The sequence below is a fragment of the Haliotis rufescens genome, unplaced genomic scaffold (assembly GCF_023055435.1).
Source record: "Haliotis rufescens isolate VD_foot unplaced genomic scaffold, xgHalRufe1.0.p SCAF_4, whole genome shotgun sequence".
Classification (NCBI taxonomy): Eukaryota; Metazoa; Mollusca; class Gastropoda; order Lepetellida; family Haliotidae; genus Haliotis; species Haliotis rufescens.
In genome coordinates, this window is record NW_025964112.1 from 22102137 (window position 1) to 22127667 (window position 25531).

The 25531-nt window shown below is 40.0% G+C and overlaps 1 protein-coding gene across 5 annotated transcripts in view; it reads right to left on the minus strand.

Annotated features, from left to right (window-relative positions):
- Positions 1 to 25531, minus strand: part of LOC124132162 — a 163107-nt gene that overhangs the window by 31053 nt on the left and 106523 nt on the right. The window contains exon 1 of one of the 5 annotated variants that reach the window (XM_046495910.2): positions 931 to 1164. The exons of the other annotated variants lie outside the window; for them this stretch is intronic. Coding sequence (XP_046351866.1) covers positions 931 to 1005 — 75 coding nt within the window. The 5' untranslated portion in view covers positions 1006 to 1164. Of the gene's footprint in view, positions 1 to 930; positions 1165 to 25531 lie in introns of those variants that run through there. 5 annotated transcript variants of the gene reach the window in all.

Genomic DNA, 25531 nt, shown 5'->3' on the forward strand with positions numbered 1-25531 from the left:
TCGATATGAAATATTTGAGATATAGTAAACCTTCCATAATAAAGATTCCTTATTCACGCCCTTTCCATATCATTAGGTGTACATTCCCCATATCCGGCTTTGTTTTGTTGCACAGTTCAGAGTCGTTTCAAATTAAACGGTTCATTTGTATTGACAGGTTCGGTCATAAATACAATCATAAACTCAATCAACATAATCCCCTGCCCCGTTTAGTTTGTATTTGATCAATCGGGAATTCGGTAATGTGTGAATGTATCGACATATTAATCGACCAACTTGCCCCAGTGTTATAAAATTACTAAGGCATTTTATTTCCTGCTTAAGACCCTTTTGTATTTGTTAAAGCATCGCAGGTATAACCCCAGCTGTTCACAAATATTGTGTAACTATGACAGATGAAGGATGTCCATCATTTTACAATTTGTACATGCCAAGTATTTGAGAATGTACGTGGGTCGTGGGTGTGGTATGGCTCTCTAAATACACATGCACATGTATATACACATGGGCTTCTATTACCTTACCCATCCCTTTCCACTTTCTTTCAATACTGCTGTACCTATTATAGACATAACAGGAAATCTCAAGATAGTATGCAATAAACAACGTCGTCCCTTTGCCATTCACTGAAAATGTTGATTTTCGTTTATATGAACTATAAACTATAAAATGTATACATCCGTGGCTAAAACTTCTGTATCGTGACAACATGACCCACCAAAAAGGTTACAGCTTTATCTCCCATCCTTACATGAGTAATGTCATTTCATGAAGTACAAATAAACATGACCAAGCACATGGGTCCTGTAAAGAGATACTGTCCGCCAACAAACGCATCACACCCGTTGTTGTTCATTGTAGGACACTGCAAAGGTAATTCAATGCCGAATAATACAGATGTCATATATTGCCTAATATTACATTACTTACCCGATATGTGCACTGAGCATCGTTAGGGGAAGGACCTCTTTTTCGCCGTACTGATGATTTTAATTGTCGCCACATTGTTTTTACAAGTTTGAGTAAAACAATTTCTAATTGTTTCGTGTAGCGCGGTACAGTTGCCTGTCGGGTATTCTGGTAGATCTTCTGTGTTGATCCCCACCATGTGCTAATGATTTGAGCGTACGACCTCCCGGGCGTTATGACAACTTGTGGCGTACTGAAGTGTGTACCTTTAGACAGAGTTATTTGCGATGACACTGTACAATGCAACTTTTCGATATCCTCTTTATAAGGACATATAACTCACATACAGCTGCTGTTAGAATGACCTACCACATGGACCAACTATATGAATACAAGCCTACATCAGAAATAAAACTGAATTTTATTGTGTCTTTAATGGATGATTTGACGTCGCCCATGCGTAGCGCTTTAACGAGACATTCACCTTTCCCGTTCTGCAGGTCTTTGAAACAAAATGGCGAAACGTAGTTACTTTTAGAGTTTGAAATGTGTGCGAAGGATGGAGCACAATGTTAGCAACAAACAGGAACGTCATGTAAATGTAAAGATATAATCAAGGATCTACTTTCAAATGGAAACAGTGATAGCTTTTGCAATCGGAACTCATTTCTTTGATGTATTGAATAACTCTATAGATGCCATCACCTACATGTACATTATCATGCTGTAACGAATTATATTTATCAACATAACGATGTAGTAAATTACATATGACGAGTCATGCAACTGGAACAAATAATATGATATTTTACAAGGCAGACAACTGGTTATATGTGTTTATGTTTACATTTTATATAATATTCCTTTTTTGTAAATTTTCGTTCCTTCTGCACAATTAAACATAAGGTAACAATATGAAATGCATACCGGATATCTTATTGACGTTTTTAAAAGCTGTTGTAGTCAGTACCGGACATTTACTTGATACTTAAAATGACACTTGAAACACGGTCAGGACAGGAGTTTGTAATTCATATTTTTTATTTCATTAAATTTGTAAAAACACTATGTTTTAATGCATATATACATGGTCTGATACGTTTTATGTTTAAACGGGATATGATTGCAAAAATGTTTGCTTACAATGTTTATGTATTTGAACACATACAACCTTGGCATGTTCTCCTGAATGAACTGACGTTAGCAAAGTTCATGGTTCACAATAACACGACCCCAACGTACTTCAATGTATTTTAAATGGACATGTTTATTGAGTACATTGACAGCATAGGGAATGAGTAACACACAAGATGATATTTTTGATATATTAACTATTTGTAATAAGCGCGAAATGTTTTCATGTTACATGAAGACAACAAAAGAAGCTGTTTTCGGCAGAGATGTAAATGAGACCTATCACAATCAGCCACACTTTGATGATCAGGAGAGGCGTGAACCAGATACAAGTTTTAAGGGCGTAATATGTGTAGTTCTGTTGTGCAGGACACAAGTAATAGCACGCGTACACCCCTGAAGGTGCTGCCTTTCATTTCCGTCACAGGATAACGTCCAACGATATATGGTAGTCCACCAACGCGTGGCGGAAATTTTTTATCAATTTTAACGAACATGGTGTCTAACTAAGATTATAAAAGTCCGCAACACAGAAGCCCAGCATATGTCATCCCTGACGGTCAACATATAACACAGTTTTAACTACATTTTACGTTGCCAGAATGCCACAACTACGTATACGCCCGAACCACGACAACACATTACTGAATATCGCAGTCGGTGATGGGAGTCCGGTGATAACCGTAACATTCTCTGAATATGTATTATGTAGATGTATCCTCTCTCTGCATCAAATCTTTAAATTGATGACTATTCTTTAAACTCCATTAACATGTTTACTCAAAAGTGAAAACGTACATTAGACTTTTGTATTAAGTGAACTTTTGTACCTGTTACTGTTATGGCCTGACATTCCACCAGAAAACATCCCACTGTTTGTTAAAGATTGATTGTTTTCTTTGAAGTGCAGTGTCAATACTTCTGTTATCCACAGTAGCAGAGTCTAGTAATGGTGTCTTTATCGCGTTTTCTTCCCCTTGCTATTCTTGGTTTAAAGTACATGTGCATCTCACCCTTATTACTGTGTATATATTACACAGATACATACTTTCCTTGCAACCCTTACATTAGAGGAATCGACTGATGCAGGATATTGGGATGCTAACAAGCAATATATTGAAATTATCGGGAGAAATATCTAATTGTTTCTTCATTTAACGTGTTGAAGACGAAATCATGAAACTATCAAGCATCGTCAGCAATACTTTCGAAGCAAAGGTATTTGGGTTTCTGGACTGTACCAAGCACAGCATGGAGTTAACTTAGATAATCTCTAAATGTTTCCCTTTATCTTTTGAAGCTGTAATAATCAACCCATGTGCAAAACACGATCCAAATCTTCTCACAACACTGACAAAAGATACCTATAACACCCTCTCTCAATCTATGCCAGCAACTCAACCGTGAACTCACCTGATACCAGCAATATGACGGATCCGATGACCGAAGTCGCCTCGGATTCCTGGTAAACCTCACACGTTTCCACATTTCAGAACCTCTATGTACGTCCTATGAACCTTCCTTCATTAGATGCTTCTTGTTAACTCATCATGTAAACTAGGCATGAATATTTTCTTTATCCACTCTGCTCCTTTTGTCGTTAAATGCTTTCCATGAACATTGATGCACAGGATATAGTTGTTTTTCATGTCATTCGGGACGATTGACTAACTCGATGAGGTGCTTGAATGAATTATTCCAACCGTAAATGACAGCAAGTTTACATATTAGGCCAATTATTAATTTCAAACTAGAAATATTGTTGCCTTTATCTTGGTACTTTTGATGAATTAAAGGTTAAATAGTCTATCTAAGTAGAATGTTAATTGTCCATGAGACCGCCCATACCGAAGTCCCGACCCTTGTTCAGTGATGCATCGGTTGAGATCCCATCTCGGGCTCCTTGTCTCTGATCGCCTTGGTTTAATGGTTTATCGCTTGTTTCCATCGATTTCTATATTATAAACTATGAAAGCCATTGATGAAGGCATGATCCTTTATAAGGAAGCCTATTTGTCTTCCGTGCGTACAGAGCTTCAAGTATTTATGAACAACAGCTATGTAAGTAGCAGCTGTTGTGCTGTGGTTGCTGAGGCAATTCGGTGACCGTTTTCTTTCCAAGAATTATTTTACACTTATCCTGTACACAATCAAGGGTGTTTGTGGCAAGAAGTTCTTGTTCTTCGATAGGACTGCTTGGAGTATCATATTCGTGTTCAGATGTTCCCATTTGAGTCACATTTGATGCTCTTACGCGACGTCGTTTTTCGTCATTGAAATCGACATGGGAAATATACGACCAAACACAGCACCCTCATCCTCTTAGGATTTCCTTTGATAACATCAGCAGAGACAGAGAAGATACAATCGTCGTTTCCATGACCAACGAGGATACTGATCCCAAAGAGTGCAATACAAGGCTCACATATACCTTCAGAATAACTTTACATATCAGTTTCACATATTCCTATATCTCTCAAATACCAACAACGACAGCATGTCCATCCTGTGCTGTAATCGGCCCACGTAAATCCAAACCTGTTTATATACAAACAGCAACCATGAACACGTTGCATTAAAGCACCATTGACCGAGCAACTAATAACACGAAGGTTTAATGTTTAATGGTTTTGCAGCAGGTCTCCATTTCCGTGATTCGATTTGTGAATAACAGATGCGCGATTTAAGCAAAAGTCGAAACTATTTTTCGAGAACTGCCAAAACTAATTGACGTCAACTCAACCTGTGACACACTTTTTGACAAAGTATTTTGAAACCCATCCAAAGAATCGATAGTCCCGACACAACGTCCATAACTCCAGTTCCAAGGTCAGAACAGTACAACACAACACTGTATATGGTGGCACTCTTTGTTCTTTTGTAGGTTACCTAAAACTGATAATTTCCTTGTCCGGTGTCTTTGAAATACAAATAGACTTTAATACACGTGTAGAATCACCTTTCCAGTGTAATAACTAATAACTTCCAAAGGTGCGCTGTAGTAAAGTATGCAGTAAACATTCATAATATGTGAACACACATCGTCAGTGAGATTACTGGCAACACAAACAAAGGATTCCAACTGTAAAACGTTTGATAAAACATCAAAACTCGACGTAAGGATCCAGTTGTTGACTCTGTTTCGCACACAGTAGAAACGTAACAGGGTATAGCATGATAATATAATGGACACTTGTGGGCATAAGGTCCAAGTTCAGAAAGAAGTCCTGTGGAAGAGGTGTCACGGAGTTAGTTGATCATTGAACAATCACAATGTCGTGAAATCCGAGAATCTAACCGTCATGCCAATGCTGTTGGCTTCTCACTGCAACATTTATCCAATTCGAGTAAATCCATTAGCATTGAGGGCATATTTTTACATATGCAAAAACAATATGATATCGATCAAGAGCAGCTAGGCATTGTCATGTTCGATAAACAATATTGACCGCCAATGACTAGCAATGACCACTGTCGGGCCATGAAATTTTCTATATTGACCTCTGGACGTTGCTTCGTGTTCACGAAACTGCGGGGCTCGTTTGCCGATCATATTGATCATTGGAATCAATGTTTGTGTGTATTTCAAATAGACAGTGTCTCGGGGTTTACGTTGAACGTCATTCAAGCCTCATAGAAGAACATGGCCTGTCTATGGAGAAACCAATGGTAGAAAACTTACATGAACCTGTTAAACTCCACCATGAAATAAAGAGTAATGTTGTTGTCAGCTGACTCTTGTCAAATAAAGTTTAACAGGGTTCCCGAGTGTACATAATGCATTATGTGCATAATGCTCCTTTCCTAAAAATCCAATACGTGGCCTGTATTTTCTTCATGGAAACATATTTTGGTAACATGGGGAATCATCTTCATCGATAAAGCACTGAATTCATTAAACGTTATATTGTTATATTAGATGAAATTATTAAAGATGACCATGACTTTTAACACAAGAAACATATATTTGTAATTGAAAACATCAAGCAAATTGAAACAATGTTTTTTTGTAAAAAATGTAAAGGTATATTTTGTGTCAACTGTAACCGTGTCATTCCAAAACCAGCCCAAACCAGTTTTCCTTGTTTTTATTTCTGTTTTACTACATCAGCTTGACATCAAAGTTTGCTATAACGGGTATTCTGTTAAATAACTTTTGCCAAGGAGAATCAAGAAAACGATAGCTTGAAGGACCCGAAGAGATTGTATGACTATTACATATGGCAATGTCCGGGGGCGTTGAGAAGGATATTGTTTAAAGGGTTCTCGTGAATTGCCTGATTCCTCAAGTCAATCAAGGTTGCTTTCCGTGAGATACGAGAGGAGAATATAAAAATCAATATTACTAATTATGATACACAAGCCAGCAGACATTGTAAAACAGTCCAACCGGTATTTATAACCCATAGCAGACAAGGTCTTGCATCAAGTCGACAAACTGACATATGTTTAATATGCCGATTCATATAAGGGAAACATTTTCACCTTTGAGCCAAGGTTACACGCCATAAGATGGTTCGCGTTGGAGAAGACAAAAACGAGGAAAACAAGTGACGTTGCTGAATGACTGGACGTTGTTATATTGATGGGGGCAACAGTAAATTTACACGGAATATGCCGGGTCACTGACTGCAGTCGACCATCACACAACACTACCTGAATTCTTCTTCAATAGGACAAGCCTCGGTCATTTAAGGCTATTTTTAGATCACATACTTGTTTTCAAATATTCCTCTATATTGATTAGATTTCTTTAGCAACAATCCTTTACAAAAGAGGACAAAGCAACAGTGACCCTTGTTCTCTCCGTTTCACGCCTTCCACAACGCATCGATGGAGATTTCAATATGATAAATAGGACAAATGTTCGCTATACCCCTTCAGTGTTAGATTTTATGGAATCTACTCTATAAACGTGTATGTTATTTTCGCTTGACAGTCACAAGATGCTTTTGACGTGTTTTCTTCATCAAGTTGTTTGTTATAATTATACAAGAACTAATTCTTCAGAGGATAATTTATTACATCAATTTGTTACTCGCCTAGGTGACATTCCAGTGGTAACGTCTAGCTACCAGTGTAAGTTTGTCAAGTAATGGCCAAAGGAAATAAAATAACACATAAGGGTTCTAGCAAAAGTACAAAATAATACAAACGCTTTCTTGCCACAGCGCGTCCAAGCAGAATCAGCAATCAACACCGAAGAACATGTGTGTTTGTGTGTGTCTGACTCTGTGCGTGCGTGCGTGCGTGCGTGTGTGTGCTTGGGTGCGTAGGTGCGTAGGTGCGTGTGTATGTGTGTATGTGTGTGTGTGCTTGTACTAGTCAGGACTAATGCCCGGTTTGATAATGCTACCCCACTGACATACCATACCACATTATAACCTGGATAACCCACTCAGACACAGTATATATATTGAGTTGACCAATCCTTAATGCCGGGCGCCAGACATGGAAGAACACGTACCCCATTCGTATGGTATTTTGGTATGACATGGCCGGAGATCGAACTACGGTCGGCATCTAGAAATCACATAGATAGATAACGCTACTCGTATATATGAGTCATATTAAGTTAGGCTATGGTATAGGCTAACGGTTAAAGCATTGGCTCGTCACGCCAAAGACCTGGGTTTAATGTACATAGGTACACTGTGTGAAGCCCATTTCTGGGGTCCCAATGGCTGAAATATCACTAAAGGTGTCGGGAACCCCGTGCCCAACTCGCTTATTCGCCCATTCCTGCTGGCGGCACTGATAAATCAATTTAACACCAGTTATTTTGCACAATTAATCCGAAAAGAGGATTTCTCCCTACAGAGAAACTTTGGACAAGGAAAGACAATGACGTCACCCAGTGAGTGCATGAGTAAGTGCGTTTCTTTATCACCGCTTTGATATGTATTTCAATTACATCACAACATTTCAGCTTGATGTAGGAGGAGAGCCGAAGTAATGCAGATCTTAGCCGGTTACCACGAGCACGGGTATGGTGGTGACAAACTCAGAAACATAATCAGTGGGAATGTGGATTTGAAACCATGATAATGTGTTTCTGGCAAGACCAAGGGACGCAACTCTGCGCAGTGAATTGCGGGGCCTTGGCGTCTGGTCCCTCACACAACGAAGAAGTCAATATAAATTTGTGGCATGAATGTACAAATGTATACTAGTAGCTGGACATAAATCCTATATTTACAAAATAATTACACTACAATAATCTGTAACTGTAATGACTGTTCCCTGAAGATAAAGCTGAAACATGTTGGAGAACAATCCGTGTCGTGTAATTATTTTGTGAATTTCTTTACATAAGTGCTACTGTACCCCACTGAATCTCACGACTTATATATATCGTGTACACTCGGGAACCCCGTTAAGGTTTATTTGACATTAGTCATCTGACAACAACATTAATCTTTATATCATGGTGGAGTGTAACAGTTTCTAAAAATAGTATCTATGACAAAACTGCATTGAATTGAACAAGTGTTGTAACCTGTGCTGCTAAATACACTGAAATAATACTTTTCACACCCTTATCTCTGTCTCGTAAAACACAAAGTCCTTAATAAAATATAGGCCAAATATACATAGAAACCTAAAATCACAACTAAACCAGTCTTGAAGGAAGACACACACAGTGAGAAGCGTCTTGACAATAACGCAAGGATTAGACGGTTGAAAATGTATTTTTAGACACAATTTAATTTTCAGAGAGTCCCAACACTTTAAATCTAATTAGTATGTCCAAGGCTATATCAATGTCGAATTACGTCTCTGTTTCCCATCGTAAATACTGAAGACATTAGTCAGGTGTCTGCGTAGATGATTAGAATTGCCGCGCCACAATTACAGTCGGCGCTCTTTGCAGAACCCATGGACAACTTTCAGTATGATCCTCTCAATTCCTAATGTACGCATACACATACAGTGAATTGTAATGTATTTTATGTAATGCGCTGTCAGTGCCTATCAAACTGATCATATATCTTCCAGATTAATAAGAAAAGGAGACCCGTGGGATGTAATCAGCGTACAGATGCATAGTTTCACTACGTTATGCACTTACATTTTACTGACATAATCAGCAGAAGCTGTGTGATCGAAAATTCTAAACACATCTATTCTCAATAGAGACCAATTACTAAGTAGTGTAATTGATAGTGTATAAATTCCCTTATCTCGACGCCCACACAATAGCATAACGTGATCAGATATCCGTCATAAGATAAACGTGCACAAACAGAAAGAAGAGTTGACGTGATCACTTCCTATGCCTTGTCACGTCTAGTGGTCCATTAGGAAATGTGCTCATACTCCTCCACACAAATTACGAAACGGTTACATCATATTGGTTACTTTCTCACTGTGCTATACTGTACCTGATCTATATGGTTCCTTTACTGTGCACCTTGAATTGTTACCTATACTTAATATATGCCTGAGAGCCCCTGTGTCTTAATGTTCACCTTCGATGCCACTTTTGGATCAATGTTTTACATTTTGGCTTTCTGTCAAAAGTTAGGTTAAGATTTTTGCTATCTTATTCGCCAGCGCAAAACATGGCCGATATCTCCTATTTGTCTAGGGTGTACGAATTCAATATGTGTGTCTCGTCGCTTTGGTTTAACGGTTTCTGGATATGCACATTGTTTGTGATACATTTGGCAGCAGCATCCCAGAGTCCACCCCAGCCCTGTCAAACATTAATCGCTTCAACTCAACTACAACGAACACGTCAAGCAATTTAGAAATCTTTGCAGACGCGGCAAGGTGTTTTAACCAACTTTCTTCGATTTTACTTCGACTCTGAAACAAACCAGACTCTCTTCCAAACTCCTTCCAAACACTGCAACTGAAATTAATGACTTCAATATTTATGAAGCAAGTTTATTCAAAGTCTATTATGGCGAGTCCACTCGATTCGCAAGCCTTGTTAATATGATTACACATGTACAGCCAATGTTGACAGTGTGAACTGTGACTATTGTCCTATTCTGAGGTACTTTGTTATGTTTCTATCCTATTATCCGTTGTTGACCAACGTAATACATTCAATGTTTCCGTCACAGCAGATTCCATAGTTTGAAATGGTTGAAGAGTAAACTCTTTCTCAAGAGTACCTAATATATCTCTATATAAATACATGTTTGTACAAAGAGGTTTTTATTTGAAGGGGGTATCTGGTTATAAATGAGATCCATGGTTAGCATTCCAAACAGCATTAATGGTCAACTGCATGATGGCACGTACCACTGTTGTCTGTAAATTCTGACGAAAGTACAACATCATCTAAGTGTATTAAATTCAAAGAATACAAATGCGTTTGTACAATGTTTCTCAACAAATCTGATAAGAAATCAATTACTTCCATTACAATCTATTTGTTTCAACTATTCTCTATTAAAGGTTTGGAATTAGAACTTGCTGCATTGTTCTTGGTTGCTTTCGTAAATGACTTGTTTATTATACTTTAAATCTCTTTGTGCGATCGACATTTACTGTGCATAAGTGAGGCTGATTGTAAAATGTCTTTCGTCACTTATGGCAAAAAAGTATTTACAGCACTTTCTACCCCCGATGTATTTATTTTATTTCTTGTTCTGACATGATTTTATCATGGGCAGGAATGATAAGTTCATGGCAGAAACTATGCCAACGTTTAAAAATCTTTTTGGGTGGAATTAAAAATTGCGTTGAAATTTGAGCTATGTATAATCATTACGTATATTGAAACCCTCTATTTATTCACATTTTCTAATTTAAATATGTATGATATACATACATCTGTACAGGTGAGTTGCTGATGCCAAATATGAATGTTAATTAAATTATATCAAAGCCATGAAGTGATAACCATGCAGAAGAGATTTCTCTGAACACATAATTCTTATCCCCCCTCCCCTTGTCACACGTTTAATAAACTTGGTCCCGCCCCCGGTTCACTTGAGTTATCCACTGTGTCAGCAACATGAAGATTGGTTTATGGATCGTTTCGGAAAGATATGAACAACCCTTGTGACGATGTAGAAAGGTGGAAATTAATTTGAAGAAACGTCAGTAAACATCTGCCTAGTCGGCAATATTGCGTCCGTCAGGCGTGTCAGAATCCAATGTTAGTGAGTTCGAATCCCGGTTCGACCTGACTATGTGTGTAGGTTTGTCGGCACCATACCCGTGCTCGTGCACCATTGCCAAATTGGTAAACGTCTAAAACATGCATCATTTTCCCATATCAAACTGGCATCGCAGGATAAAGTACAGTCGGCGACTTTGATCTTCTAGCGAAGCATCTTAGAATAGATGTTTTATGATATCAAAGACACCTGTACAAATAAAACAGTCTAAATATTTTTATGTGTAATTGAATTTATCCATAATATTACTTTTTCAGTTTTGATAATCACCCCTTTTTCAATGGTTCTTGCCTTATGCATGCTTACACACTTGATGAGTCTCATATAGATGAACCTTTTTAATGAAAGGCAGGGTATCCCGTCCAGGGTACGTCCTCGCATACAGCATTAACAAGGCAAACGTAATTATATGCCGCTCGGTATGAACATCACTAATATTACGCCTCATAAAGTAAAGGATACATTGTAGGATGCAATTACCGGAGAAAAAAGTAAGAGAGATGACTGATACGTTCTGAGCGTCACATAGAAGAGATTGCGTAAAAGTGAAATGTGGACAATACATGATGCAAGGAGGTATACATATATCCAGTTAGTAAAATTGGCTGGGCTTTCGTTTGGAAAGTAGACCAACTTGAAGAAATAAGTAGAACACTAGGGAAGGATGCCCCTCCCTATGCCACGGTAAAGAGGTAGGTAGCAGATAGAGCCTTGAAGACGACCCCCTTCCTGGAAGCCCTGTCACGTCTGCAACACCGGAAATGATCCCGAAAATCTATAATATGGTGATGACCGACTGGCGACCGACCGACTGACCAGCGTCATATTGTTAGTTTCGTAGGCATTTGCTAGGAGAGAGTACATTCCATTTTCACATAAACTTTGGCAATGAAGAAAGTATCATCTAGTTGGATTCCAAACTCTCTGACATTTCATAACAAACGTGCGAGGCACATTACATCACATGATATTCTGGCTCTGCTTGGAGCTGATCCAAGAAGTTTCTTGCAACAATTTGTTACTTTAAATGAAACCTGGTTCACCCCTTCCAGCCAACCAACACTCAAAACAACAATCCAAACAGCGAAAACTTTTGACATCACAACCACCAAAGAAGGCAAAGGCTGTCTCACAGCTGGAAAGGTTATGGCCTCCTTGTTCTGGGATGTGAAGGGTCTCATCATGGTGGACAAGGTCACAAGGTCAACATGGCCTGACAATAAACGTAACCCAATGTATTTATTTTATTTCTTGTTCTGACATGATTTTATTATGGACATGAATGTTAAGTTCATGGTAGAAACTATGCCAACGTTGAAAAATTACGTTTGTGTCAAGGCCTTTGGAACAAATTTTTTTGGGGGTGGAATTAAAATTTGCGTTGAAATTTGAACTATGTTTAATCATTACGTATATTGAAACCCTCTATTTATTCACATTTTCTAATTTATATATGTATGATATACATACATCTATACAGGTGAGTTGCTGATGCCAAATATGAATGTTAATTAAATTATATCAAAGCCATGAAGTGATAACAATGCAGAAGAACACGTGATGTGGTGAACCCCAGGTTCACAAGTATTTCGGTTACTTATGGGTCTACGCATTATGCATTGCTTAAGCACATATATGCATATTATGTCATAGAATATCAACTCTCAAGAACAACAATCACACAACAAAAGTTACTTCCCTCTTTTGAAAGATCGCACTCACATCATAATATATCAAAATACCATCACACAAGAATAGTTACCCCAATTGAAGAAGAACCGGAAACTTTCGAGGTAAATCTCCTGTTCCGAAATATCCCCCTTGAAGTCATGGCGTCATATAATCCACAAGTAAAATCTTCTCTTTCAGACAACTTATTGACCGAACATATATTAAATACTCTGGACCCTGTAAACTGTACGTAAGACACCCCTTTCCTCTTTCAGAAGCTTATTGGCTTGGGATGAACAGCATCGAGCGGACTTCCCCAAACACGATTGGTATTGACTGTTTCATGTTTATCTTCAATTCGACCATAATTATGTGCAAATAGTACTCAAATTGGGTCATTTCTTTGTCTGTAACCTGTGTTTGGGGTGTACATTTGATTGCTTGGGCCCTTCTCATTACAATTACGTTATTTCAGAGTAATACATGTAGAGATATGGGTCTCTATTAGATTGTCGGTCTCACACGTACAACACGTAATGGTGCGTTGAGGTTCTCCAAATACCAAACCTTTGTCTACGGTGGTCTAAAGGGGGTCCAAATTAACGGACTCCGTGATTCAATGCACGAGTGGCGATCTATAAGTCGGATGTAATGAATGTTTTCTTCTCACTATAGTCACACGTAAAGCCTTCAAAAATGAAAAATGTTTACAAACAACAGAAGAAATAGTGCCTAATCCTAATCAGTGACAGGATGAAATTCACCCAGTGAAAAAAAACAACTCATGAAACTGGGATGTTTCTCTAATGGATATATCGTCGCAGGTCCCACAAATGTGTTAGATTAGATACACTGATAAAATATGCCACTTGCGTGATTCCATGGTCACTTTCTACAACACAGTTTCTCGTATTGGTAACATGACATGGTTTCTGTGAACTCAGATATGTGGAAGAAGGCTCCTTAATTGGAGGACATTGTATTGTATACAACTCTGTGTATGTGTACAATGATGAGTTTGTGTAGGTAGTTATATATGTATGTATGTGTCATCTTGTTTGAAAATGTCCTTACCTGTGAAACACATATTGATATGATGAATTGAGGCCTTAACATTTTTATACATAAGCTACTGATATAATTACTTTACATACATAACATTTGATCTTTCCTTAAATCCTATACCTATAATCATACATGTGGTGCATGTGTATAGATTTGAATAATGTTCAGTTTGTATCCTGCTTCGCATTTGAAAGTAAACACATTTATCGTATATGATATATATTACAGTTCATATATGAAATATGTTTTGCTAATAGGGATGGTATTTTAATCAGAACAGATATATTAATCACAGATGTGTCCACCAGTCCTTTTCTTAATTTGTAAGCTATTTCTGTGTCTGAAATCGATTCACATTTATTATTGTGGTTTAACGGTACTTGAATGCATTCATATTAGAAAAAAAGCAATGGATTATATCTAACTTTGTCAAACAATACAAAAATAGAAGTGATATAATATCTACAACGATGTAAAACAAATTATAATACAAAACTTATTGGAGAACAGTGTGTAAGGTCAGTCAAGAATGAAATCGCTGTTGAAGATATGAGAATGTTGGGATTCGTATCATGTTTCAGACTATCCACATTGTGTGCTTATATTCACAATACATTTTCAGTAGAGAGCTCTTGGACTTCCACTAAACGTAATCCCTTGATATGCTTCAATAACACCGCGTGATGTTCCGCAGAAACTCTAACTTCATAATATTTCCTCTGGTGGTGTGCAGTATCCTAAATCGATATTAACTGAGGTCACCCAGGTACATACACACTGAAACGAACCCCTACTTTTTTCATTTAAGCATTTTATCCGTGATGTCAGCCGACATCGCTACAAACACAAATTTACTTTTGCAGAAGCTTGGTTGTTCAACATTGTGTTTCTGTTAACATATTGTGCCAAAATTATATAAAGATCATATTATAGATGAGATGTCCGCGAAATCCTAACTGTATTATGATTTGTGGACTGTGGAGTTTGTACTATGCATTAATGGCGGTTCTATATTTTACATGTTCTTCGTCCCTTGCAGTATGGCATCACAAGTTCATGTTCCAATTTATTCAGACATATGTCATTGTACAGTACCATTACTGATGATACTTCATGCACCACGCGAAACATTAATACATTAAACACCACAGAAGCGTTCTCACGTCCTCACTCCCGAAAAGACTGCAAGTAAACTGTAAACAGTCATTTAGAAGTTTGTACACTGATATGGTGCCTGGATATCGCATACCTCTCAACCTCTGAAGACCCCCAACCCCACCCACCCTAACATCCACCCCTGACCCCTTGTCAACTCCGGGCAGACACCAGTCAACTATCCCCCTACCCCACAGAACACATAAACACACCCCGATTCACACTGGAACCCACAAGACGCCCCCAAACCTGTTGTCAAACCTACACTTAAGTTTGGTTGTAAGAGAAGCTGGTTAGTTCAAGCTATTTTGGTGGTGTTGCATTTAACACAGAAGTGATGCTTGAACAGACTAATCCTGCTCCAGTGCATGTTGTTGCATCCTGCTCTAAGACGACGTTCAGACAGAGTAATCCTGTTTATATGCATATTATCCTTGAGCACATAAAACAAGTGAAGTCCCTAATACGATAAGCTGTGGAGTGTATGCTTGATTAAACAATCGACGTGGTTGCTAACGTCACAAATGCGGTAGGCATACACAAACAGGACCTGCCCTTTTTAATGCTTCGTCCGCTTTGTCCAAATCGCGAGCCGCTTCGCTATACTTTTTTACCCGCTGTTCAATGTAAGTACTAGAAAAACACGTACACACATTCCGAACTTGTCCCAAATCGAACGACATTTACCGTAAATACGCCATGATACTATTTACTCGCACTATTATGTTTTAGTGTTGTGAAACTGCTCTCGTAATCGGCAGTGTACCGAAAAACCAATAAGACACAAAGCTGTGTACTGCAGTACTATCAAATGAGTGTGTGAGTAAACTATCGAATAAACCAGTGAGTCTTTTAGTCAGAGAGTCAATCAGTCAGTGTGTGAGTGAGTATGTTTCTACGCAGCTTATATCAAATTCCAGTCATGCCATATAGGAGGGTGTCAATGCAAAAGAAACTCCAGGTGCAAACATCATATCCAGGTCGTTTACGTCAGAGGTGTGTGTGCTCTTTCAAACAACATATTTAGGTCAGACGTTGTGATTTGAAAACGTTATTGGTACTGTTCTATCCAAAGCAGTTTGTGATAACATGGAGGCTGTTGACGACAGGGATCTGTGGCCCGGAGTGTAAATGGGGGAGGGCCGATTCCGCTCATAATGAATATTCATGGTTCCTGAATCATCCTCAGACAGTATGGAAATGTGGAGTGGCTGGACGAACGAAAACTCCTAAAAGCTCTTGCCTACTTCTGTACCGCCGCCGTAATAGTATCCCAGCAATATAATAGCACGCAATGAATATTCAGTCAATCCTCTTATCGCGCTGGTTGTTGTTACGAGTGAGGCCTCACAGACAGGGAGACACATATAGCATAAAGTCTTTGTGTCATTGTCAGACAGGCAGACACATATAGCATAAGGCTTTTGTGTCATTGTCAGATAGACAGACACAGAGTGAGTGTCACTGTGGGGAAGACAGGCTGGTACAGAGACAGTACAGTATGAGTGTTATGTGGGGAAGACAGGCTGGTACACTGACAGTACAATACGAGTGTCACTGTGGGGAAGAGAGTCTGGTACAGACAGTCACACAGAGAGTGGAGAATGAGTGTCACTGTGGGGAAGACAGGCTGGTACACTGACAGTACAGTATGGGTGCCATTGTGGGGAAGACAGGCTGGTACAGACAGCCACACAGAGAGTGGAGTATGAGTGTCACTGTGGGGAAGACAGACAGGTACACTGACAGTACAGTATGGGTGTTACTGTGGGGAAGACAGGCTGGTACACTGACAGTACAGTATGGGTGCCATTGTGGGGAAGACAGGCTGGTACAGACAGCCACACAGAGAGTGGAGTATGAGTGTCACTGTGGGGAAGACAGACAGGTACACTGACAGTACAGTATGGGTGTTACTGTGGGGAAGACAGGCTGGTACACTGACAGTACAGTATGGGTGCCATTGTGGGGAAGACAGGCTGGTACAGACAGCCACACAGAGAGTGGAGTATGAGTGTCACTGTGGGGAAGACAGACAGGTACACTGACAGTACAGTATGGGTGTTACTGTGGGGAAGAAAGGCTGGTACACTGACAGTACAGTATGGGTGCCATTGTGGGGAAGACAGGCTGGTACACTGACAGTACAGTATGGGTGCCATTGTGGGGAAGACATGCTGGTACAGACAGCCACACAGAGAGTGGAGTATGAGTGTCACTGTGGAGAAGACAGACAGGTACACTGACAGTACAGTATGGGTGTTACTGTGGGGAAGAAAGGCTGGTAACAGACAGTCACAGAGAGAGTGGAGTATGAGTGTCACTGTGGGGAAGACAGACTGGTACACTGACAGTACAGTATGGGTGCCATTGTGGGGAAGACAGGCTGTTACAGACAGTCACACAGAGAGTGGAGTATGAGTGTCACTGTGGGGAAGCCAGACTGGTACACTGACAGTACACTATGGGCGTTACTGTGGGGAAGACAGGCTGGTACAGACAGCCACACAGAGAGCGGGGGATGAGTATCACTGCGGGGAAGACAGGCTGGTACACTGACAGTATTGTATGGGTGTTACTGTGGGGAAGACAGGCTGGTACAGACAGCCACACAGAGAGTGGAGTATGAGTATCACTGTGGGGAAGACAGACAGGTACACTGACAGTACAGTATGGGTGTTACTGTGGGGAAGATAGGCTGGTACAGACAGTCACACAGAGAGTGGAGTATGAGTGTCACTGTGGCGAAGACTGGCTGGTACACTGACAGTACAGTGTGAGTGTCACTGTGGGGAAGACAGGCTAGTACACTGACAGTACAGTGTGAGTGTCACTGTGGGGAAGACAGACAGGTACACTGACAGTACAGTATGGGTGTCACTGTGGGGAAGACAGACAGGTACACTGAAAGTACAGTGTGAGTGTCACTGTGGGGAAGACAGACAGGTACACTGACAGTACAGTATGAGTGTCACTGTGGGGAAGATAGGCTGGTACACTGACAGTACAGTGTGAGTGTCACTGTGGGGAAGACAGACAGGTACACTGACAGTACAGTGTGAGTGTCACTGTGGGGAAGACAGGCTAGTACACTGACAGTACAGTGTGAGTGTCACTGTGGGGAAGACAGACAGGTACACTGACAGTACAGTATGGGTGTCACTGTGGGGAAGAAAGGCTGGTACAGACAGTCACACAGAGAGTGGAGTATGAGTGTCACTGTGGGGAAGACAGGCTGGTACACTGACAGTACAGTGTGAGTGTCACTGTGGGGAAGACAGGCTAGTACACTGACAGTACAGTGTGAGTGTCACTGTGGGGAAGACAGACAGGTACACTGACAGTACAGTGTGAGTGTCACTGTGGGGAAGACAGACAGGTACACTGACAGTACAGTGTGAGTGTCACTGTGGGGAAGACAGACTGGTACACTGACCGTACAGTATGGGTGTTACTGTGGGGAAGACAGGCTGGTACACTGACAGTACAGTATGGGTGTTACTGTGGGGAAGACAGGCTGGTACAGACAGTCACACAGAGAATGGAGTATGGGTGTCACTGTGGCGAAGACAGGCTGGTACACTGACAGTACAGTGTGAGTGTCACTGTGGGGAAGACAGGCTGGTACACTGACAGTAAAGTGTGAGTGTCACTGTGGGGAAGACAGACAGGTACACTGACAGTACAGTGTGAGTGTCATTGTGGGGAAGACAGGCTAGTACACAGACAGTACAGTATAAGTTTCACTGTGGGGAAGACAGACAGGTACACTGACAGTACAGTATTGGTGTTACTGTGGGGAAGACAGGCTGGTACAGACAGCCACACAGAGAGTGGAGTATGAGTATCACCGTGGGGAAGACAGGCTGGTACACTGACAGTACAGTATGGGTGTTACTGTGGGAAAGACAGGCTGGTACATTGACAGTACAATGTTAGTGTCACTGTCGGGATTTCGCCTTGGGATCTCGAAGGATGCCATAAAGATATGGACAGACAGACAGACAGACAGACAGACAGACGTGGTTGTGAAGGAAAAGGGTGAGCCGGGGGGGGGGGGGGGGGGGGGGGTTGGGGGGCTATTTCAACTTCTAAATATGGACCGTGTTCCAAGTGAGTACAGCAATTCTCCGTCGACAAAACAATAATAATAATAATAATATAGTTTATTACTGTGTCATGTGTTACAAAGCTATACAACGTTAAGCACATACTTAAAATACAAACACCAGGCCTCAGAGTGCCGAAATGACGCCTTAAGATATTACAAATATTAAAATACAATTAGATATAAAAAGTAATCATGCACATTCTTAACATCTACATATACACATATTCACTAACACAATCACATAATGCATGCATGCATACACACATACATACATACGCACGCACGCACGCACGCACGCACGCACGCACGCACACACACAATCAATCATTCTAATATTCTCCCGCACATACTAAACAGACACCCAAACACATTCAGATATCCCCCACCCCCTCACTCGAGACATACACGCACGCACGCACGCACGCACGCACGCGCACACACACACACACACACACACACACACACACACACACACACACACACACACACTCAACCTCATTCACAATTACACCCATACCCAAATTCCTGCATCTACACACACTCCATATCCTTTCTTCTGACCGTACCAACATTCATATCCCCTCCCCACACACACCCATGACCCATAACCTCACACACTCAATTACACTTTTCATATAAAATTCATATTGAATAGTTATTGTACACCTTGCAGCCTTTTGTGATACATTTTCTGAATACATCTCGCCAATTCTAGCTGGACACATTCAGTGTTCATAAACCACTTATATTTATCTAACGTGGACAGTTCACAGAAACTACTGAACTGATTATTGCATGTATCAAATAAACATTTCCTTAAATCATTGTAGAATTTGCACACCACAACAACGTGTACTTCATCTTCGATTAACTGTTCCTGACATAGTTGACAAAGTCTATTTACCAAGGGAGTCACAGGCTTGGTATACCTGCCACTTTCTATAGCCAGAGGAAAGTTTCCACAATGTAATGAGGCTAATATACTTCTTTGTTGTCTGGGTAGAGACATTTTCACATAGTGAGAAGTTTGGATAGTTTCGTTATATTTCCTATATGTTCGTAATTTATTTCCATTGCAATTACCTTTGTCATTAAATATATCCGAGAACCACTTTTGTATGTCTCTTGTATCTAACACTTCAAGGCATGTTTTGAGAAATGAGGTACGTTTAGCCTTGACACAAAAATCTAAAACGTCCATATTTCCATGAATATCTATTTTTTTCACAAATTCACACACCCTATAATCCCAGGAAGATTTTCTTTTAAATGACCATTTATGGACTATGGCACACAGAGATGTTTCACAGGTGGTGATGATTTTATGGAAACTGCATGGCTTAAACCTCCCAAATGGTTGAACTTACTGAAAATAACTCCAAGTGCTCTGTTTGCCGCTTTGCATATTTCTTTAACTGTTTTCCTGTAGTCACAATGTTCGTTGATCCAAATTCCTAGATATTTATATTCTGTACAATAATCGACATTTCCACATTTCCACATTTGAACTGAATATCACATCTAGGCGTTGATGCTGTTCTACAGTGCATGATGTTTGTTTTGTCTCTATTCACTGCTAGCTTCCATTTGGTAGACCACTGAAGTAAACAATCGAGTAGCTTTTGTAAGTTTTCTTCATTAGGTGCGATGAGGACAATATCATCCGCATACATAAGGAATGAAATGTTGAAAGAGTCAATGTTTATTCCACACTGAAGTTCACTTAAAGCATCTGCTAGATCATTTATATACACAGAAAATAGCCTTGCTTGACCCCAACAGTAACATCAAACCAGTCAGTTTTGTCAGTATTCACCTTGACAGAACATTGCACATCCTGGTAGAGAGATTGAATAGATCTCAAAATACATCCTTGAACTCCAAATTGATGTTGTAGTTTATGCCACAACAATACACAATTTCACATTGAAGGGTTGTTATGACGCACATCTGCGCTTGGCCTCAGTTGTTGTTTCAGCATGGACGGGGAGGTTAACTTGACATGAGGAGTAACTTTCACACTTCAGTAGTTGACAGTGGCTTCCCGCGAGCGCAACCTTGAAGCTCTTGCCCCGAACATTGCCCCCGCTTTTATCCCAGGTATAAACCACGTGTGTTTAGACCTGAATCACGTGACATTTAAACGTGGAGTCCGTGAAACGGCGATACAGCTTGTCTTTGTAGCACATATTTGTTGCTCTGATCTCCACACGTGTCCACGATACGGCAGGTCGGCAAAGAGGTGGGATTAATTCTTTAAGTTGACTCAAATGACTTTGAAACCATCACCGCAACACTGGTTTCCTCCTTAAATCGTGTAGTTAATAAACTTAAACCGAATAGTAAATATACTTCCGTGTAGTTAAAACTGTAAATAAGATATATTTCATATATATATATATATATATATATATATATATATATATATATATATATATATATAGGTCATCATTATTGCGGTAAGAATATGATGTCATTCACGAGACGTGTTGTTGCCAAGTTGTAAGGCCAAAGCAGTGTACCAAAAGAGTGAGTGAGTATAGAAGGAACAGGTTATGATGACGATTATGAAACTGCCAATGTTTTACGCCGGTTTTCAATAACGCATTCGGACTTTATCATTTTCGAAATGTAAAACAGCGTGATGGAGAGAACATTGATGCATATTGCATACGTCTTCGGCAGATTGCGAAACCATGTGACTTTGATAATGTTGATAAAGAATTGCTGCACAAGTTGTTCTCAGTTGCACATCGCAGAGATTAAGGAGAAGGACTGTCAGAGAAAACCTGGTTTTGGAAGACTTACATAGAGCAGGAAAATATCTTGAATTAAGTGAATTTCAGGCTTCTGATTGGGAAAGGTCAGAGTCAAAATCTGTAGAGTTTTGTCTCCCATGGAAGAATTAAAAACATATATCAGGGACAACGTGACAACAGAGATTCAATCATCGCAGTCAGTCAAGAGACACATTCAACAGAAATTCAAGACAATCACAAGACTATCATCACCCACAACGACAATCACAAGACTAACATCAGCCACAAAGACAATAACAGGACTAACATCATCACAACGACAATCACAAGACTAACATCACCAACAATGACAATCACAAGACTAACATCACCCACAATGACAATCACAAGACTAACATCACCCACAATGACAATCACAAGACTAACATCACCCACAATGACAATCATAAGACTAACATCACCCACAACGACAGTCACAAGACTAACATCAGCCACAATGACAATCATAAGACTAACATCACCCACAACGACAGTCACAAGATCAACGACGGTCATAGAAGCAACACCTGATTCAATACCCACATGATGGAAAATGTCCTGCAAGAGCTAAGAATGAAGTAAATGTGGAACTCTAAATCATTATCACGTATGTGTCGTTCACGTTCAAGCTTCAAAGGCGTTACCGAATACAGTGGGTTGATAGTGATTTTACGAATCTTCGTATTCTGATGCTGCAGACACAGATAATTTGGGTACCGTTTTTGAAGGACATTTAATCAATTCAGCTACAGATAAAATTGCTCAAACATGCCTGTGAAATATGTTGACATTGCTGGAAAAGAAACTCCTGTCATTATTGACTCTGAAGCATCATGTGACATTATGGATCAAAATACTTGGGGTGTGCTCAAGCGAGATGGATGTGTTTAAGGAACACAAACTGATACCAAACGCAGATTGTACTCGTATTGGTTGGACCCACCATTGGCAGAAAATGGTGTTGTTAAACTACCAGTGATAAATGGTGATGCAGAAATTGAATGTTAAATGTCATGTCATTCGTGGGAAATCAGAAAATCTTCTTACCTTTAAATCAGCAGAAAGTTTGGACGACATATTACATTAAAGACATTGCAGATGCATTCCCCAAATTATTCAATGGCACTGGCAAGGTCAAGAATGTACAAGTCAAATTACATGTTGATGAAAATATTCATCCAGCGATATAATCACATCGCAGAATTCCTTTTCGTGTGCGAAAGGATGTTGAGAATAAACTGCAGCGTTTGGTAGAGCTTGATATAGAAACAGTTGATGGCCCAACTCCGAGGAAGGCGTAAGAGTGTGTGTTGACATGTGAGAGGCAAACATAGCAATCCAAAGAGAGACAATTATAACACCGACCATAGATGATCTGATTTCTGACTTAAATGGTTCCCCTGCATTTAACAAGACAGACCCCAATGCTGGTTATCACCAGTAGATCTGCACCCAGATGGCAGATATAAGACTACTTGCAGTACTCTTGTTATTTGGAATCAATACAGCCTCAGCAATATTTCAGAATGTGATAGCTGGAATCATACAATATATCCCTGGATGTCGGAATATCTCTGATGATATTATTGTTTATGGTAAAACAGAATTACAGCATGATGACACTCTGCGGAAAGTTCTCACGACACTTAAAGAAAATGGCGTTACTCTGAACGAATTAAAATGTCATGTATTCGGAAAGACTGGCATGTCTCCAGATCCTGAAAAGATGAAGTCAGTTATCAATAGTGAAGTCAAATCCTTGATTGGTATGGCACATTATGTGGCTAGATTCCTCCCTGACTATACCACAGTCACTGAACCCACACAAAAGTTAACACGTCAAGATACAAAGTGTAAATGGAAGAAACATGGAATCCAAGCATTCGCACGTCTTAAAGATACACTCCACGAAATGCATGGACTACTGATCCAAGAAAGAAACTTGAATTATTTGTTGACGCAAGTCCTGTAGGTGTAGGCGCCATACTCACACGGAAAGGGAAGGTTCTCGGTTGTGCCAGCCGTACATTATCTAACATCGAGACCAGGTATTCACAAACTGTAAAGACAAAGAGTCTACTGCGCGAAAAGTCTGGTTTCCTGAAATTGATCAGCTTGTAGGAGACAAAATCAAGTGTAGCATTCCCTGTCAAGCAATTACTCTTAATCCACAATCAAGAGAACCACTGACAATGACTACCCTCTGCACCACGGAGGAATGTGTCTGCAGGTTTGACTGCTTCTTTCCCATCTGGTGAATATTTGCTAGTTGTGATTGATGATTACAGTAGGTATCCGGAGGTCGAGATTGTAGTTGGTTGCCTTATGTGATCGTTAATGCATTCCTCATACTGCGAAAGTTGACAATGAAACACCTTTCAACAGTAAAGATTTCATGCACTCTGCAAGTTATCTTTGATTTAACCATCAACGAACTACTCCATCATGGCCGGGAAATTGGATAATTTGAACGGTTTATGCGCAGTTTGAAGAAGTAAATTAAGGCTGCCACAGCAGTGCGACTCAACTTGAACAAGAACTATGGAAGTTCGTGAGACAGTACATAGCTACACAGCATTATACAATTAATATAAGTCCATTTAAGCTCTTTCAGGAAGGAAAATTAAAACACAGTTACCAGACATACATACACAACAAACTCAGAGACCACAGTCGGAAACAATCCAACACAAGGATGAGACACACAAAATGAAAATATGTTAACAAGTGTTATAAAATTGTTTTGGTTACTTTGAATGCGGACAAACCAAGGATCATAATCGAGGTGGATATGGGATTCGAACCTACAATCAGTGGACAATTGTGTTGCTAAGTGACGCTTCTCTTCAGAGTGAATTTCATTGTTTTAGAACAGTGAGGACATACGCCTGCGAACAGTTTGACGTCAAGGGTAAACCTAAAAAATCATTGTGTTCAGAAAGGGGCGTTCTATATTTGATTTCTAATATCGCTTACCAGGCTACCCTGCAAGCCACTTTGACATAAGACAGGACTGATCATATTTAGAAGTCTGTTTGCCGTTGGATTCGTGACAAGCGGTAACACCTTAACTAGATTTGCAATCTAGAGCTAAATAATGGTGGTTTCACACAACAGAAGGTCAGCCATCACTGTGAAGAATGGGTACAGTGTCACATTGCAGCTTACCTACCAGCTCTTGTATTACACCACTATTTCATGAGACCTCTTGGTCTGTAGAAAGGACTGCGTTTGTGGGGAGTGTTTACCGGCGCTTTGAACGCCATTTCAGTAATATGACGTAATGGCCTGTCAGCTTAACGTGGGACGTGGAATCGGTTCCACAAAGCGATCTAAGCGCCATTATGACCATCACACCCATACGTTTAGGCTCACAACTCTTCACAGCAAATTAACAAGTTCCCCAATGTCGTTGCGTATTATTAGTGGTATTAGTTAGTGATTGAGTGAGTGAGAGAGTATGGTTTTACGCCGCTTTTAGCAATATTCCAGCAATATCACAGCGGGGGACACCATTGTACCCATGTCGGGAAGCGAACCCGGGTCTT